Below are 16,627 nucleotides of genomic sequence, written 5' to 3'. Positions count from 1 at the left end.
ATGTGGATTCAAGCTAGCTCCAAGACGCCAGTATAGGCTACATATAATGTGCTATATCATTACCAACGGCTGCTTTCGCTATGCTCGAATGTCTCTGTGTGTATATCCAAATCTATCCATCCGTACTATGGTATCTCGAGCCTGAATAGCAAACAAACGCCAATCCCAAAATGCAAATTACCAACCCTTCTAACCCTGTCCTATCCCATAACCCCCTTTCCCAAATACACCCTCTAACCACCGCCCAGCCCAACCCCTCTCTTACCTCTCCCTCAACACCCCTTTACTCCGACTCGGAGTCAACAAATTCGCCCTAGACGCCCCCATCGTCCCCGGCCTCTCCGACTCCACCTCCGTCGTCGACCCCACACTCGAACTCCACGTCCCATCCTCCATTCGCTGCTCCTCCTTCACCACGCGCTGCTGCTGTTGCACCGCACTTAGCGTCTTCTTCAGCGCCGCATACAAATGGCTATTGTCACTCGAATCCAGATCGACCCAAAACGAATAGATCGGCAGGCGCTGATGATTCATGTTCCGGAAGCGCTTGAGCATGTACTGGCGCGCAGACAGCTCCGCGGTATCAGACTCGCTGCGAACGTAATCAGGGAATACTTTTTCCAACGGCGCATATGCCATTTTACTAGCGAAGCGGGAAAAATTGTTGAGGATGAGGATGACAGCTGATTTGGCGAAACCAGGTTGATTGACCCAGGACTCAAAGGCTTCGAATTCGTGGACGAGGATGGACTGGTTGGGTAGCTTGGGGCTGGGTTTGTTATAGAGTGATATATCGACGGTGTAGATGAGCGCGGTCGCGTCTTCGAGCTGGTGGTACCAGCGCTCGCGAAAGTGTTGGGCCACGTACCCGCGGATGTTGAAGAGGTGCACGTCGAGTTCGTCCCAATGGAAGCGTGCTTCGTTTATGCCGCGCATGGATTGGTTGAGGCGGATGATGTCGGCTTCGCTGGGGACGTAGTCTGGATGGGCGATGCGCGGTGCTTCTTGCGCGAAGTAGGGTGCGTATTGTGGGAAGTCGATTTCAAAGTTTCGGACGTAGAGTTTGGAGAATTCAGGGCTGGACCAGATTCCTGTAATGGCTTTGAGCGCGTCGGGGGATATGCCTTCATTTCCGGTGTCGAGCTCGTGGAGGAGGATGGCAAAGTCGTGGCTTAGTTCTTTTGAGAGCTTGACGCCGGTGTCTTTGAGGAGGTTTGTGATGGATTGGATGAGCGAATGTACGACCTGGTATATTGCGGGCCGGTACTTCAAGCGTTCCTCTGTAGAATGATAACCCTCCGTGAATAGCACTTTCAGCTGGTGCATGATGAGCTCTTTGCCACTTTGCGTGTCGCCAACGAGAACCAACTTGGTCTCGTGGCGAAGGTTAGTAGCTTCTCTCTGCAAAGCGCGATCTATTGCCTCGGAACGAGTGGCTGCAGCAATCTCCTCATTCTCCTCGTCCGTAGGCGAGACGGCCCTGTCGAGTTCGTTCCGCGCGAGCTTCATGTGGAACAAGAGTCTCAGCCATTGAATGAACCGCGATAGTTGCGCAAGTCCAGTGATACAAGCACCATTCAAGCCTGAAGATTGGGAGAGAGTCCTGAGGTTTGCCGCGTCTTCCTTTCTGATCTGACGGCTTTTGTGGAGAAGAATCTTCCGCTGTGCTTGCGCGGTGCTGAGAGGTATTAGATCTTGGCGCCGTATGTAAAAGCAAATTAGTAGCTCACCATTGACATGCCGCTAGCAACAGATTCACGGCATCGTTCTGTCTTCGCGCCACCTGTTGCAGTCGTTCCATCGATCTGATGGCGACGCGGTATTTTAACTTGGCGGCGAAATCAACGGGACCGTGATCGCGGTAACCAAGACAAACATTCAAGGCATCTACATGGCACACCAGTATCCCGCAAGAATGCGTCAGTACATCCAAATCCGATAGCAGTTGTGGGTGCAGATCGCTGACAGCATAGTTGAGCCAGTCATGTATATTGCCGAGACTAGATTTCAGCGCTGTTAGTTGCGCAATGAGGTTGATGGTCTCGCCATTGCCGTCTTTCCAACGGTTGTGGATCTGTCGCAAGCCGTCAATGTCTTGTCGCAGCCGGTCCCGAATTGTGCCGATGGCGCTAATGAGCGCAAACACCCTTTTCTCATCGTCCGCCATCGCGCAGTAGCGTCGCGCCGCAAAAGGATTATCGAGGATGGCTCGGGCAGCCCTGGATTGACAAAGGGTCTGGCGGTCGAGGAGTCGTCGGAATCGACGGCCAACGCGCGCGACACTCCGCGCATTTAGCCAGAAACGGCCAGGATTAAGGTTGGCACTTGCGGATGATAGTCACAGGTTCGGAACGCGAGGATTGTCAGCGCCAGGTCCGTGGGTGTTGAGGGGTTATAGGGATGACGCGACAAGACTCCCGAGAAGATTCCGCGAGCTTGGGGCGCGATGAGGCGGTCTTGGTCGAGTTGCACCGCGATCAGCAAGGCGGGCTGCTGGCGAGATGAACCCAAGAACACCAGCCTCATCGTAGAGACGGAAAAACAAGCTGTCAGCCATGGTGATCTTAACGGCGCGATAGCGCGTTTCGATGCAGGGGAACGAAGACCGCCGAGTAGCGTGGCGGTTCCGCGTGGAAGAGGCCGGCTAATTGGGACACGTGAGCTGAGAGGCGCGGTTCAACAGCAGGTACGACAGCATTCTCTCTTAGCTGCATGGTGGCTATGAGTCGAGCTTACATTGCTAGACGTATACGAGGAGGAGTCACAGAGGGTGGCCTCGTCTTTGTTATGGCCGATGACTCCCCTCCAGTTGGTGTGGCTAGTGCAAAAGCCCGGGGCCACCAAGCGAGAAACCTGTCGTCATCATTCGGGACGCTCAGTTTTCCTCGCCAGCAAACATGTGTGTCTCATGAATGCCACAAAGTCATTTCTGTTTTTAAAATCTGCACAACGAACGTTTCAAATAACTGAGTTTTCCATGACACTGTCATAATTTTGGAAAGGCGATAGCAGGAATATGGCAGCTCTCGACACGCTGCCCAACGAGATACTCTCGCTGATAACGAACCATCTCGAACGGCCACGAGACCTACTCTACCTATCTCTAGTAAGCCGCCGGTTGCGAGAATTCGCAAAGCTCGATGGATGGAAAGCTCTACTCAAAGGCCGCTTAGGCCTCGGCGGCCTGGACCCGGATGCCTACAGCGCCGTCCACGGTCTAACAACACTATGCCGGAACTGGGAGCGAAGAGGCCTCATTGCAAGATACCTAGAACCGACGGAGAAGACAATGAGCATGAATACTTGGCAGGCCGAAAGATGGAGGGGTCCGCAAGGCCAGACAATGGGATATCAACCTAGCATCGACAGCTATGAAGAGATGTATGGATCATGGGGAGAACGAAGAGAAGTACTAGCATGGTCTGCTGGTACACAAATCGTTTTGCGGACTAAAGAGACGGGCGAGAATATCGAGAAGATTAGGAAACGTGAGGATGGCCTTGACGCGGCACCTGACCAGACGTGGAAGTATGACGCTTTCAAGCACTTGAATACCTGGTTTACGTTTAAGATTCCGGATAGCTTTGAGGGACGCGACGACATCACCAAGTTGAAGTTGCTCCGACCGCATCAGCGAGATCTGGCGTTCGAAGAAATCGTTTTCGGGACTGCATCGGGCCAGCTTTCGTTGCTTAGTGTTAACCCTGATCTAGCTGAAACCGAGGTGCAGCACTATGACACCAACCGGCGTGGCATCAATGATCTCTCAGTATCGTCTTCGAATGAGCCCATGCTGGCCACCGCTCTCGCGGACTCTTCGATAGCGCTCTACCCCATCGGCCGCGACAATTCCTCGGATGAAGCTATTAAGCCTTCTTCGGAAGTGAAAACAACATCCGATGGTGCATCACTTGGTAGATTATGGTCGTGCGAGTTCCTCTCCCCTGAAACAGTCGCCGTAGGCTGGGGACCCCACACCGAGCCCATCCAAGTCTACAACATCGGACCTGAAGGCCTTGCACCTACACCTCTCCGTCGATTCAACATCGCCCATGCACTCCATTCAAATCCACGTCCTACTTCAATATATCCAATACTGCCAGTACCAAGTACAGCGCAGGGTGCATCAGAAGCAGGTCACACTTTCCTCTCTGGCGGCTACGACGGCATTATCAGATTGCACGATATGCGTTCGTCCCGAGGTTTCGAGCAGATCTTCTGGGACCCAACAAACGACTCGCCGATTTATTCCCTAGCTGCGCAAGGCCTAGAACGCATCGTTGCAGGTGCAGCTCTCCACAGCATGATCAAAGTATTCGACGTGCGCTTCTCCGGATCTCATGCTTACCACAGCATCTCCATACCCAGAAGCAAGGCCACCTCAAAAAGCAAAGCGACATCGTTGGATTCCGCGACCAACGTCATAGTCAACGAGACCAAGAACCATGTTCCAATAAAGAGCGGTGGCTGGAATCTCTTCCTCAATTCCCGCATACCTCCTCCACGTATGGCATATCGACAAGACTATTCGCGCGTGCGAGAAGATTCCCCCGTGTACAGTCTTTCTATCCCATCATCTACATCGCAGAATCTCTACGCTGGTCTCGAAGGCGCGGTTGAAGCTCTAACTTTTCATGGTATCGCAGACACGCACCCGGATCCTATGATGTCGCATTCGCTCATTCGACACCACAACAAGACCGACGTTGATGTCCGCGCATCGTACAATCCGGACGGCGGCGCGTTGAATCTGGGCATGTATGAACAAGGTACTGAAGAGGGGATAGGCATGCAGTTGTTGGTGCAAGATGGCGTTACAGATAGCGCGGTGCGGAAAGAACGTCGTGATGCGGCAAAGGCCAAGGGGTTGGATGAGCGCTGGATTGATCTTAGAGATGAGGGGGAGAGATGGGCAAGGGGTGAGGTTGTGCCAAGAAGGGAGGTACCACGGGGCCAGCGGACGAGTGGTGGCCGCGGGCGTGGAAGAGGAGGCAGAGGGAGAGGGGCAGGGAGAGGAAATTAGGAGGAGGTTTGAATCATGTTACTGCTGACTATCTAGACTAAAGTAATCGTGCTTGCTACCGCGTTCTCAATGAACCAGGACTTCTCTAGACCTCGAAGAACTCCAATCCTGACGTACTCCCCCTCCTCAGTCTTACTGGGTTGCACTAACAGCGCGTCAATCGTATAAGGACCGTATCTGTAACTCTTATACTCATACAGGCCAAAGCAGAGAACAGATTTCCAGCTTGGCTGCTTTTCCGGCTCTTCACGTTCACCAGCGTCCAGAGATGGAGGGTCAATCATTCGAGAGAACACGAATTCGAGCCCAGAGTCGAGGCACACTTGCTGTGTGTAATATTCAGCGCGCTTAAACGTCTTGAGCCATGTAACCATATCGTTTCCGGACACTGTCCATCCGCTGAGACAGAGGGCTGCATGTCGAATCTGCCCATAAGGATTAGAAGTTTCGAGAGCGATATCGAAGCTTTTCAAAGTACATATGCATCGAAAAATATGGGATGAGCTGAATTCAACGGGACCCATAACGTGCGAGCTCCAGGAAAATGTGGGACCCAGGATATCGATACTCTCCGGATTTTCCCAGCGTCTCATTTTAGCGGATCTTGGATTGATAAACCATCCAAGCTGATATCCGATATCTTGCTCCCAGATGCCTGCGATGTATTTTCCGGGTTTCAAGTGTTCCACGCATGATGCTAGGCCTGCAAGCGCCGGAAGAGAATCTTTCCCGTACGTGAGCTTCATCTCGCTATAATCTTGCACGACTCTTGTCCAGTTGAATATGAGCTTTTTCCCCCTCATACTTTGGGTGGCTTGCAGTCTTGCAAACTTGCTGTACCCTACCAAATCAGAGTATCTCCGTTTCGGTTCCGCACTAGCGCCACCACACTCGCATTCTCGCCCGGCCTGGCACTCGAACACAACCTCATCAGGTAGAAAGTGAATGATTCGAGAGGCGAGAAACCTTTCTTGCATACACCAGCCCCGCTTGAACAATGAATATTCAGTCTTCGGCCAAATACCTCCACAGTTATGGCTTTCACTCTTCCTAGCGTATACTTTGCAAGCGTCCTGGCCACGCTGTGCGTATTGGATGACAATTGGCGCCGGTCTTTCCCGCAAAAACCCATCCTGACAATCCTCGGTGGCTGTGGCTGACAACACGACGTGTGCATTTGCGTAGATACCTGCCATAAGAGATGCCTCGGTTGACCAGTCTTCTTGGTCATCTTGTATGATGCAAACGCGATCAATCCAGATATATTTCAGACCCAGTCTTCTAGTGACTTGAATCGCATCCCGAAGAGTCTTTGGAAAGTCTGATGTTTTCAGCTCCTTGTAGCGATTGGTAACGTTTTTCTTTGTTGTTTCTGACTGCTTGCACGACCCCCAACGGTACGACAGCGCAACATATTCTACGCAAGCTTCAGGCGAACAGAGCTGAGCACCGCCATTTTCATTATCGACTAACAGTATCAGTCGTGTAGGCTTCGCCCCGCGTATTGGTGATGCATGCCGGTGGGTCGTAGAACAGCGATTGATCCACTCCTTCATGACACGGATCGAAGCGTCTGATACAGCAGATTCAGAAATGTCTTGCGCGTATCGGAAGGGCATATCACACACTTGCAATTCTGTTCGCAGGATCAGCCGATACTTTGAATGGAGTTGGATGACGCACCTTTCGAGTACAATTGAACATGATTCCAGGTACAGACAGAATATCGAAGATGTTCATAAAAGCATATCCGGATATTGGGTCCAGGCCTATGGGAGAGAACATACATACGGCTGCATCCGTTGGCAAAGTGTTGGTGACATCTGCGGAGGATTTCGCAAAAGCTACATTCTTCACTCAGATTGTCGACCGAAACCCGGCGGCCTGGCACAAAATCGGTTTTATCCAAGTGACATACGCTGCAACTCATTTCGTCCAAAGCATACTCCATGTCAGACTCTAAAGCGAGATCTTTCGCCTGTCTAGCAAGGTCCTCTTCGTCCTTTCCCGGGTAAAGTCTCCTAGCAAGGGTCCTGCACGAAATCAGTACAGCTCGTGAAAGGGTCATTTTATCTTACAACAACTCTGACTGGCTTCGTGGAGATATGTTTACATGGTTCTCATCAGTAGAGGACTCTGGAGATGGACTGCTCTCATAAGAAGACGTCGCCGCATCTGTATCGTCATCGCTACGAGACATCGTCGCATCCGCTTGTTCGTTTCCAGTCGACAATGATCTGAGTGTCTTCATAGATGTTACTGCTGGCCTTCACGGCATTCACAGCTATCCGGCTCTCGAGTCAATTTCGATCACAGTCCAGTGTGTTGGTCATCGTCTTGCAAAGCGCGCAGATAAGGAAGGCTGAACAAGTTCAGCTGATGACGCTAACTGCACACCCCGCTATGTAGCGCAGTGCAGCCTACGTAGCCAACCACCTGATCAATAACGCTATTGGGTAACACTGTCCCATGGCTGATATTGCGACGGTTATTGAGATCGTGTTTGGATGTGTAACATGACTGGAGTAGCTTTGATGTCCAAGGGAGACATTGCGATACACTACCAGAGCATAAACATAGTGATGCAGCCTTTCTTCGCGAATGAAGAGTTGTAGTGAGGCTATGATGTGATGAGATAGGAAAGCTAGCTCTCTAAGGCCAGGCAATCATGCGACGCTTGGAACGGATCCAGAGGCGGCTGTTTAGTATTAGTAAGCTGGGGTACGGCTATGAACCATAGACGAAAGTGAGCGACTCAATATTACCGTATCATCATCGCCACCATAGCCCAAGAACCATATATGATAATGTATGGCTCAAGAAAGACGAACTATTAGTAAGCTTATTGCCCGCTTTCAGTTTATATTCAGAAGATTACTAATGTTTCTTGCCAACCCGTATCATACATCGCTATGTCTCACACCTTCATAACCCTGCGTTTCTCCCTGTTTCCCATTTACAGAATCTCTCGCGTAGTCTTCTTCAATGGTCATATCCACCGTCTTTGTAATACCGTCTGCACCCAATATCGACTCCTCACTTGTATTGCGCGTACCGCCTGCTGGTACCTTGCTAGTCCTGTTCCCCCCACCCAACGAGTAGAGCTCCATTTGTCTGTTCGAACGTGTCCGAGCTGTCCGACAGAACATATTGCTGTTTGGGCCGCCGGGTGCGTAAGAAGCTGGGTAGTCTGGGCCGGAGCAGTCGTGCGACGATGAACTCAAGACTTTGTTGAGCAGTGGGCGGAGAGCGGGGGCTGAAGCGGATATTATAGCAGCGTTTACTTCGATCTGGGAGAGAAGGAGGATAAAAATGTCGTCGTAGGGCCAGTCGTCTGTTACCGCGTATATATAGAGGGCGTAGAGACGGACAATGGATGCGATTACTGCTACACCCCCGACCATGAAGACACCGAGGAGCGCAAAGCGCTTTGTGCGATGGAGTTTTAGCTGTCCGAAGGCTCGCATCGGCATGACTAGGATAAAAATGTCTGTGACAATGTTGACGGAGGCCATTGCAAAATATGTCTTAGGCAGGTCGTTGCAACCCTGGGGAAAGGTAGGCGTCCATGCTCTCCATGGCTCTTTCGTGCCGCATTCGAAAGCCTGAATCAGTCAGTTTAGAGGTCAGGCAAATGCTGTATTTCCGGATATGACATACGTTGACAAAAGTGACCACGATGGTCTGAACAGTGACAAATGCACCCACGGCGTATACAGCATAGCGAAACCTTGTTTGCGTGAAGATCCGGTAGTAAAGTGCCAATATGCTAGCTTTGACGAACCATAATGCCCAGGGATAAACTATCTGATAGGCATACCAGTGTTTGAATGTAGGCACCATAATGATGGAAGCATCTAGATCGGCATTGTGTCGCCTTCGTATCTCGTCAGTCGCTATTAGTATTTTGACCACAGATACACATACCCAGTCCCCCAGCCGACAACGAAACCGTTCTGGATACCGAGTGAGACAGCGACCACCCACGCGCACACCATAAACTTGTCGTCTAGTCCTACATGTCGTATGAAAGTGACGCGACAGTACAGCCTGGCAAAAAGTGAGCAAGGCTTGCGGCCAGTAAACGAAGCAAGATGTGGAGAGGTCATACCTGAGCGCTACAGCAAGCGTAGAGAGAAGCAGGAGAATTCCAGTGACGATCAGGAACATAGGTTGCCGCGAACCGTTATCCCAGGTAATACCATAGCCACCAGTGCCGCCTGCCATACCGTAGGAATATACTCACAGCAAGCCCGCGAGAGAACCACAAAGAGGACATGGCAACCTGTTGGCTATGAACCATTCTTGCCCCCTTCCTTGAAGCTTGCCATCTGCGCCGCATAACATCTGCGCCGCATAGCATCATCACCCAGCAGTTTGGGCAGCTTCATCTTGTGAATCCTTCCTGTGATTCTCCTGCCGTATGTCCAACAAGAATGCAGACGCGTAGGTAAAATCTCCTCGGGACGGCTGGCGTCTTTGAGCCATGATTGGATGAGAAACACGGGTCATTCGCTGATGAGAAGCGAAGGAATCGCGTGTTCGGTGCAGGTGTCCTGGTCGGGTCGCAAAGGGATGGAGTTCTTGCGGCTCTTTGCTGTAAATGGTCTAGCTTCCTTCGGTTACCTGCCGTGGTTATCGCCTGGACGGCTGGACACTTCCCGCGTTCCCCGGCCGAGCCCGCACCTGGACGAGCAACGCAAACGCCTCGGCTTTATCTTCCAAGAACATGCGACAGACATCTTCGAGATTCAGAGTAGTCAGTCGTATATGCAACATCGCGATGGTGCGCGCACAACAAGAACGCGAATAAGGTAATCTGACAGCTCCGCAACGAAGGAGTGCTTCGGTGTCTACCGCGCCACACTCCCGCAGGAGCTATGTGTCGTGTTTGCCTCTTCTCGGGTATCTTCTCTTTCGCCACTGCTGGCCCTGCATTCGGTGATGAGGTAGAACCTAGGTAAGGGGGGCGTTCGATTTTACCCCATCACCGAGTGCTTTGTTTTCCCGTCAATGGCTGGTTCAGACGCTCAGGAACACGTTAGACACGGCTCAGAAATCAGCAGGATCTTAGCGCGACATCGGGTCAACCTGTCCCGCAAGCTCTCCGCCCCCGCGACATATATCTCACTGTCTTACCTCCTGCGATGCCCACAAAAGCGCCACAAAAGCGAAATCGATTTCTGCCGGTAATATCGCAACCTTACTGCAACGAATTTTTCGTGAAAAATGAAGGAGGTATACATGAAAGGTACCACTTGCATGCCATGCTCTAGGATCTCCGAAAATCCCCTCTAAGCTATGCGAGGCAGATCCTACAGGAATCTCTAGACCGGCCCACCGGGCGCATCCATCCGAAACCGTTCTATGCTCTAATCACCAACCATGCAAAAATTGTGCAGTCTCCTACTACGGAGATCAGTACGCGTTTGGTCATACCATGACCGGGGCACAGTGGGATCTGTGGGTAGGTACCATAGTATGCAAGAAGCACTCGATAAGCGCTAGCCTCATGCCCATACAATACTCGAAAGCCAATTGCCGTTACATGTGCACTACATGAAAGCCATGGCTTGTCACCAGACGCCGGTAGGCTTCCGTCTGCCGAAATATGCACACAGAAGCGCTTTGCACGTGTTGCATCCCACGAGCTCGATCCTTCAGATCCGGAAATCTTCGAAAGACCATGCAGCTGTGCCACACGACCGCATCTGGCATGAATCGCCATGCATACAAGCTTTTTTCAGACCCGGACCTCGCCCCAAATACCACGGCAAGTGGTCCAAAGCCCCATTCCAGTCCTCAACACTCCTCCGTTCGTCGATTTTTCCTTCGTGGCTCGGACTTGGATTGCATGGTCATCATTCGATGAGGCTAAGACGGGTAAAGTACGTGTGATAAGGCCTGCAGTGAGACACACATAAAGCTTGATGCCTTCCACCATCACAATCGCTAGCCAGGGACAATAGGCTTTCGCCATAAGTCAATCCGAAACGCAAAGCTACCAGCCTCAATTTCAGCCGCCAAAATGGTCAACCTGTCCATCCTCGTTTCCTCGCTCTGCTTGGCTTCGTCAGCAGTAGCAGCGGCTCTCCCTGCGTCTGCCCCAAAGACATGCAAGAATCCCATTGTACGCAAAGAATGGTAAGTCAATTACCCGCGTACAACTACGATTTTGGACTTTCCTGACTATCTTCTTTCGCAGGAAGCAACTCTCTGTTCCCCAGAAGAGAGCCTACATTGATGCAGTCCTTTGCCTCGCATCGAAGCCAGCGATCTCGGGCATCAAGGGCGCCATCAACCGTTTCGATGACTTCCAGGCCGTGCACAGCAGCCAAACACCCGATATCCACTGGGTCGGTCACTTTACCCTCTGGCATCGCTACATGATCGCCACATTCGAGACGGCCCTGCGCGAAGAATGCGGGTACACCGGTGGTCAACCATACTGGAACTGGTCTCTTGACGCCGAGCCACAGAATCCGACATCGACACGAGTCTTTGACTCTGAGATCTTCCAGCCAGACACTGGATTCGGTGGTAACGGCAACAAGGTTGAGCCCACTAACGAAACAAATCCCTTTGGTATCGTTGGCGGAACAGGTGGTGGCTGTGTCCAAGACGGACCTTTTACACCCGACAAGTTTATGGTTAACTTCCCTGAGCCTCACTGCCTGAAGCGCGATTTCGTCCCTACTCTCATCAACGTCTGGGCCGATCAGAAGCTTGTCGACAATGTCCTCTCCCAAAAGGACTACACTGGCTTTGCCAGGGCCGTCGAAGGCGAGGCCAGCTTCGCCGTTCCTAATATTCACGGCAGCGGTCACTTTGGTGTCGGAGGCCAGCTCGGCCAAGCTGGTGATGCAGAGAACAGCCCAGGTGAACCACTCTTCTACCTCCACCACGGTAACATTGAGCACATCTTCTGGGTGTGGCAACAGAAAGACCTCAAGACCCGCCTGCACCAGGTTGGTGGTCCGATTATTCCTTTCGACTACAGTGGTCAAAATGTTACCCTTGACTTTGAAGTTGGTCTTGGTAAGCTTGCGCCTACTGTTCAGCTTAGGGATTTGTTGGATACTCAGGGAAGAATCCTGTGCTACACCTACTAGAAGGGTGTATATATCTTGCATACGTCTCAATAGGATTCAGTATTCGCACGCATGTGTCTATCCTTTTTCCAGTGAAGACATTGTCCAACATAAATATCTACGCCAGATTGAGCTTACCTTCGCGCTTATAAATTTCGACTACCAGATCTTCCCACCATGGCTCGGCATCGGGGTCGATTTGTGTGATGTCAGACACATCCAGACTCGCTGCCTCTGATGGGCCGTGGCGTGCATCGAGCCACCCCCAGATATACTGCACAGTACGCCATACTGGCGGGACATTCTAGTGACATTAGTCTGCGCGATACGAATCGCGAATTCGTACAAGGCGACTTACTCCTCTAGTCCCATGACAGAGCTCTTCAAACCAAGTCTGGACTATATCACGGTGTCGTGGTTCGACTGCAACTATGGCAGCCACGAATACTCGCCCTTGCGCATGATTGCGAGTGAAAAAAGGGCCAGAAGTAGACATGCGACTAACGATGCATAGGAGTTGGTCGACAATTACCTGAATGTGGGGATGTCTTCTGGATTTTCTCATGAGGCGGCAGTACAGATAGATCTGTGCCGCTGCTACATAACTCTCCGCTAGAAGCTCGGTCGTCTTGACGGCAGTGGAGACCTTGCCATTCTCATCCAGTTCGCAGGAGTCCAGGAGAGCTTGACGGTTGAGATAGCCTTCTGATAGATCGGAGTGATGTCCAAAGTTTTGTAGGCGCTCTCCGATGACCCTACCTAGGTTGCGTGCCGCAAGTCTATTTGGATCCTGGAAAGTAGTTAGTAATCTACTCAGTGATAAGATTAAGTAGGTTGTGTACCTCGTATAGTTTGGCAGAAAGATGGGTTATCTGCGCAAAGGTGTGCAGGAGCTTTGGGCTGAGTGCAGTACTGCCTACAATCTTGTGCTACTCACGTTCGCCTCCCTCGAGCAGCCAAGTGAAGGAGCACTTGGTCTGAAACCCATCCAGTGGACAAGCTATCGCACTCATGATGTTGTATTGGGCGAGCCTGTTCCCAATCGTGATGCGAGCCCTAGAGCACTGTACGTTGCTAGCTGAATGGTAATTGTAGAGAGGATCAGACATCTCCAGAACCCGTTCGGCAAGCTGAGTGGCTTTGTACCAGGGCGGACACTCGTTAGCGGAGTTAGAGGCCTCCCAATTGACATTCTGTCGAATGTTAGGTGTCTCCGGTCCTCAGTATAAAGAAGTGTCACCAACCTCGTTGTGGCCAAATAAGAGCATTGCAGCGATGACGGCATTTTCTTTGCCAGGTTTGCATCTTTCTGTATCTTGAAGCTCTTTGTCAAGTAAAAGGACTGCTCTTTTCCAATGCAGATTTGCTGAAGCCTTGACCTTTTCCTCACCCGAGTAGTCCAAGATGTAGGTTGCCGCTAATGCTAGGATTGCATGCTTCACACAGTCGCTCTTGACGGCTATTGGGATGATTTCATGGAGATAACAGTTATCAGCCTTGATCACAGTGGTAGCTGCACAAATAGCGATACGGACTGCTTTGTATCAGCGAAAGCTACAAAGCTCCGCGTAGATGTTGAATGGCTTACAGAATTCGAATAGCTTCTCGTCCATCCCAGCAAGCTTCAGCCCTCGCCCAAAGTCCGGAGGTAGACGCGTCAATCCATCTCTTATGTCTTGGTCGATAAGAGGGACCCCATTTCTTGGTTTTCTCCAAGGGAATTTCTGCAAAGGCACTGCGGGGAACTTCTGCTGGTATCTGCTCAGATTCAAGCGAACTTTGATCAGACCGTTGAGCAATCCATCTTCGGGTAGAGCTACTGGCTCTGCATAATTCCGAAGCCGGGGATGAAGGATCGTTGTCTGATCATTGAAGGGATTGACGATTATGGGCGCGCATGAGCGTGGAGGTAATTGGAGTATGTCGGGACCGAGCTCGGGGAAGTTGGTCAGGAGCCATTGTGGGTCGCTAGCCTCACCAAAGGGTGATGACCATGCTGCAAAAGCGTAAGTGGTTTGTTAGACAAGTTGCTAACTGCGATCGACGGTCTCTGTGGTGTTCTCAAAGGTTGCAGCACTGTCCAGGTGGAGGGGATCTCACATCGCTTGCGTGATGCTGCAGAAGGATTTTCATCCTCGTGGGGGGCTGCATCCTCGATAGAGACGGGAATAAAGATATCCTGCCATTGATCGTCCTGAAATAAACCAAGCTTATCTTGACACTCGCTGTCGGTAGTGGTGTTGGTGTAGGCCAGGTTCGGAACAGGGGAAGCGCGGGTGGGGACAGCAACGCCGGACAGTACCGGTAGCGTTAGCGCATTATTAGCGCGAAAGCGCTTAGGACGTGGAAGACCAAACGACATGTTATCTATTGTCAATGAACCTCTTGTAGTATCATGCGGTCGCGACATCGTACTAGTGACAGTGGTAAAGTGGATCTTTCGAGTTCTCGGGGCCGGCTGACAACGGGCAAGCTTGGTATAATATCTAAGAAGTCTGTCTCTTCTCTCGTTTTCTCAGCCTTGTTGTTGGCCCACGCTTACACCTGCACCCGCACCCTATCGAATCGAATCAGATGACAGCCATGCGCTAGGCCGCTCTGCATGCATGCTCACTGGAATCGCCCAATTAAGAGCGATGAGAAAACGAGAAATGAGAAAACAACGCTAGCAATGGGGACACAGGTGCAGCGCAACTGCTGCACCGCTCGAGGCTGAACGCTAATCGCCCCACCACCATGGATGCCTCAACGCGCCGGTTCTTCGACAGCCTCCGCCTGGAGCCAAACTGGATCGATCAACACCTGATGGCTAACTTCCCTGGGCTGACCACAACAGGTGGGTGGCCTGTCAGCCCGTCGGGTTGCCCGTTAACAGACATCGGCAATTACCTTTTACGGGTGCTTCATGTCCTTGCCACGTTCTCGGAAAGCTTGGTGATGGGAGATGTTATCTCAAAACACATAGACGAACGAACAGGGGAATTGGAAGCGGAGGCTGATTGCCACAGTGCAAATCTGCTAGACGACAAGCACAAAGCGCTGAGGTAGTGCATTGCGTATAAACATCTGGAGCCAGAAGAAGACACTGACAGCTGTCGAGGAACATCAAGGATAACCTTTTCAACACTTTGCAAGGCAAGTTAATCCAATGTGCTATCAATAACTGTGGGCAAGGCCCACATGGGCGGCGTGGTTATGATGAACATAAGTAATAAAGCTATGTGCTGACGCATTCGAGTAGACTGTCAGGCAGAGTGGATATTGTTTTCAATCGCGCCATCAGCGGCGCTTGTTCCATCTGTGCCGATCGAGACCCCTGAGACACAGGTCATCTCGCCTAGATCAGAAGAGCATATCATGGCAACTATGTCCTCCGAGAGTACTGAGTACCGAATGTTTGACACAGAACCCGAGAGTTCTGCAAGTGCAAACCACGATCGTACCTCTTCCAGCAGCTTGCCAGACAACCATAAAGTCTCGCCAAGCAATGCTGAAGTACCTTCCAGAGAACAGCTCAAAGCTCGTGGTAAAAGCTACTATATGTGTCCACATGGTACTGCATGCGACAAAGGCGGTGTTCAGTCAGATGGACAGTTCACCATCTATGAGAGAAATTCTGCCTTCAGGTACGTTCGAATACTCCCCGAATTACAATCATACCCTTTTGGCTTGAAGCGAAGTCACACCGAGCGAAATGCGGCCTTTTGGTCTTCCATTCGCTTGCATCGAAATCTGTCTACAATTCACCTGTTATCCAAACTAACTCTTCATACAGGGCACATTTACAGCTGCATGAGCGCATGTTCAGATGCGACATTCCCGGTTGTTCAAATACGAAGGGTTTTGCGCGTATCGACCAGCTTGAACGACACAAAGCCCAAACACGGCATACAGCTCCGGCGAGCTCATTAGACCAACTTCCCTCCTGAATCGGTTGGGGGATTTTTTTCTTTGATGGTTTCAATTCTTTATGGGTCTAATCACTACATCTAGGAGATGATACACAGATCATACGGTCTAAATATTGATTCAATATCACTAATATCTATCCCAAGCAAGAAAATACATTACGCCTAACGCCCGCTATATGTGAACTCAGGATCTCCTACTATCTTTCATCTGGTGGAAGTACAGATATCGCGAAGCAAGATGGGTACCGTTTCTACGTTTTTTTCTCTAGACCTTCAATGACGCGTTGTAGGCGTTTACAAACGCATTGCAGCTCGCCTAGCACACCCCGCAAGTCAGGTTCCGGCACTTCATACGCTTCAGATCTATTCAAGTCATATTTCACCGCCCTAGACGATGTCAGCAAAAATCAGGACCGTGCTCTTCCGATACGAACTCACTGGATTTGATCCGAATGGCACCACGCTCCGACCTCACTCAATTCCAGCCAGCTTGCTTCCTCAGAAAATGGTTGATTGTTATTAGAGTGTTGCGTCGATGATCTTTGTTCCTGGAAACCGGACGGATCCGACCCGTGATTGGACTTCGCAGATAGCATGACGTG

The 16,627-nt window shown here is 51.1% G+C and overlaps 5 protein-coding genes across 5 annotated transcripts; 2 read left to right on the top strand and 3 right to left on the bottom strand.

Moving 5' to 3' along the window:
* Positions 1 to 261: 261 nt before the first annotated feature.
* On the bottom strand, positions 262 to 2,167 carry ACET3X_002076 (uncharacterized protein; the record flags this gene model as incomplete). The annotated part of the gene is made up of 2 exons (XM_069447439.1): positions 262 to 1,678; positions 1,731 to 2,167. 2 exons carry the CDS (start codon positions 2,165 to 2,167, stop codon positions 262 to 264), a joined length of 1,854 nt encoding a protein of 617 aa, XP_069312318.1.
* An 849-nt stretch (positions 2,168 to 3,016) lies between these two features.
* Positions 3,017 to 5,064, top strand: ACET3X_002075 (uncharacterized protein; the record flags this gene model as incomplete). The annotated part of the gene is made up of 2 exons (XM_069447437.1): positions 3,017 to 4,919; positions 5,060 to 5,064. 2 exons carry the CDS (start codon positions 3,017 to 3,019, stop codon positions 5,062 to 5,064), a joined length of 1,908 nt encoding a protein of 635 aa, XP_069312317.1.
* Positions 5,065 to 6,575: 1,511 nt separating this feature from the next.
* Positions 6,576 to 9,250, bottom strand: ACET3X_002074 (uncharacterized protein; the record flags this gene model as incomplete). Its single annotated transcript, XM_069447436.1, has 8 exons — positions 6,576 to 6,659; positions 6,707 to 6,874; positions 6,942 to 7,056; positions 7,102 to 7,198; positions 7,947 to 8,628; positions 8,684 to 8,900; positions 8,951 to 9,073; positions 9,135 to 9,250. 8 exons carry the CDS (start codon positions 9,248 to 9,250, stop codon positions 6,576 to 6,578), a joined length of 1,602 nt encoding a protein of 533 aa, XP_069312316.1.
* Positions 9,251 to 11,051: 1,801 nt separating this feature from the next.
* On the top strand, positions 11,052 to 12,135 carry ACET3X_002073 (uncharacterized protein; the record flags this gene model as incomplete). Its single annotated transcript, XM_069447435.1, has 2 exons — positions 11,052 to 11,167; positions 11,229 to 12,135. 2 exons carry the CDS (start codon positions 11,052 to 11,054, stop codon positions 12,133 to 12,135), a joined length of 1,023 nt encoding a protein of 340 aa, XP_069312315.1.
* Positions 12,136 to 12,893: 758 nt separating this feature from the next.
* Positions 12,894 to 14,476, bottom strand: ACET3X_002072 (uncharacterized protein; the record flags this gene model as incomplete). Its single annotated transcript, XM_069447434.1, has 6 exons — positions 12,894 to 12,904; positions 12,957 to 12,986; positions 13,052 to 13,307; positions 13,359 to 13,648; positions 13,703 to 14,110; positions 14,215 to 14,476. The coding sequence occupies 6 exons, from the start codon at positions 14,474 to 14,476 to the stop codon at positions 12,894 to 12,896; spliced, it is 1,257 nt and encodes a 418-aa protein (XP_069312314.1).
* Between the last annotated feature and the right edge of the window lie 2,151 nt (positions 14,477 to 16,627).

Source organism: Alternaria dauci, chromosome 1 (genome assembly GCF_042100115.1).
Source record: "Alternaria dauci strain A2016 chromosome 1, whole genome shotgun sequence".
Taxonomy (NCBI): Eukaryota; Fungi; Ascomycota; class Dothideomycetes; order Pleosporales; family Pleosporaceae; genus Alternaria; species Alternaria dauci.
The sequence above is the reverse complement of the archived record's forward strand: the minus strand, read 5'-3'. Positions and strand labels throughout refer to the sequence as shown.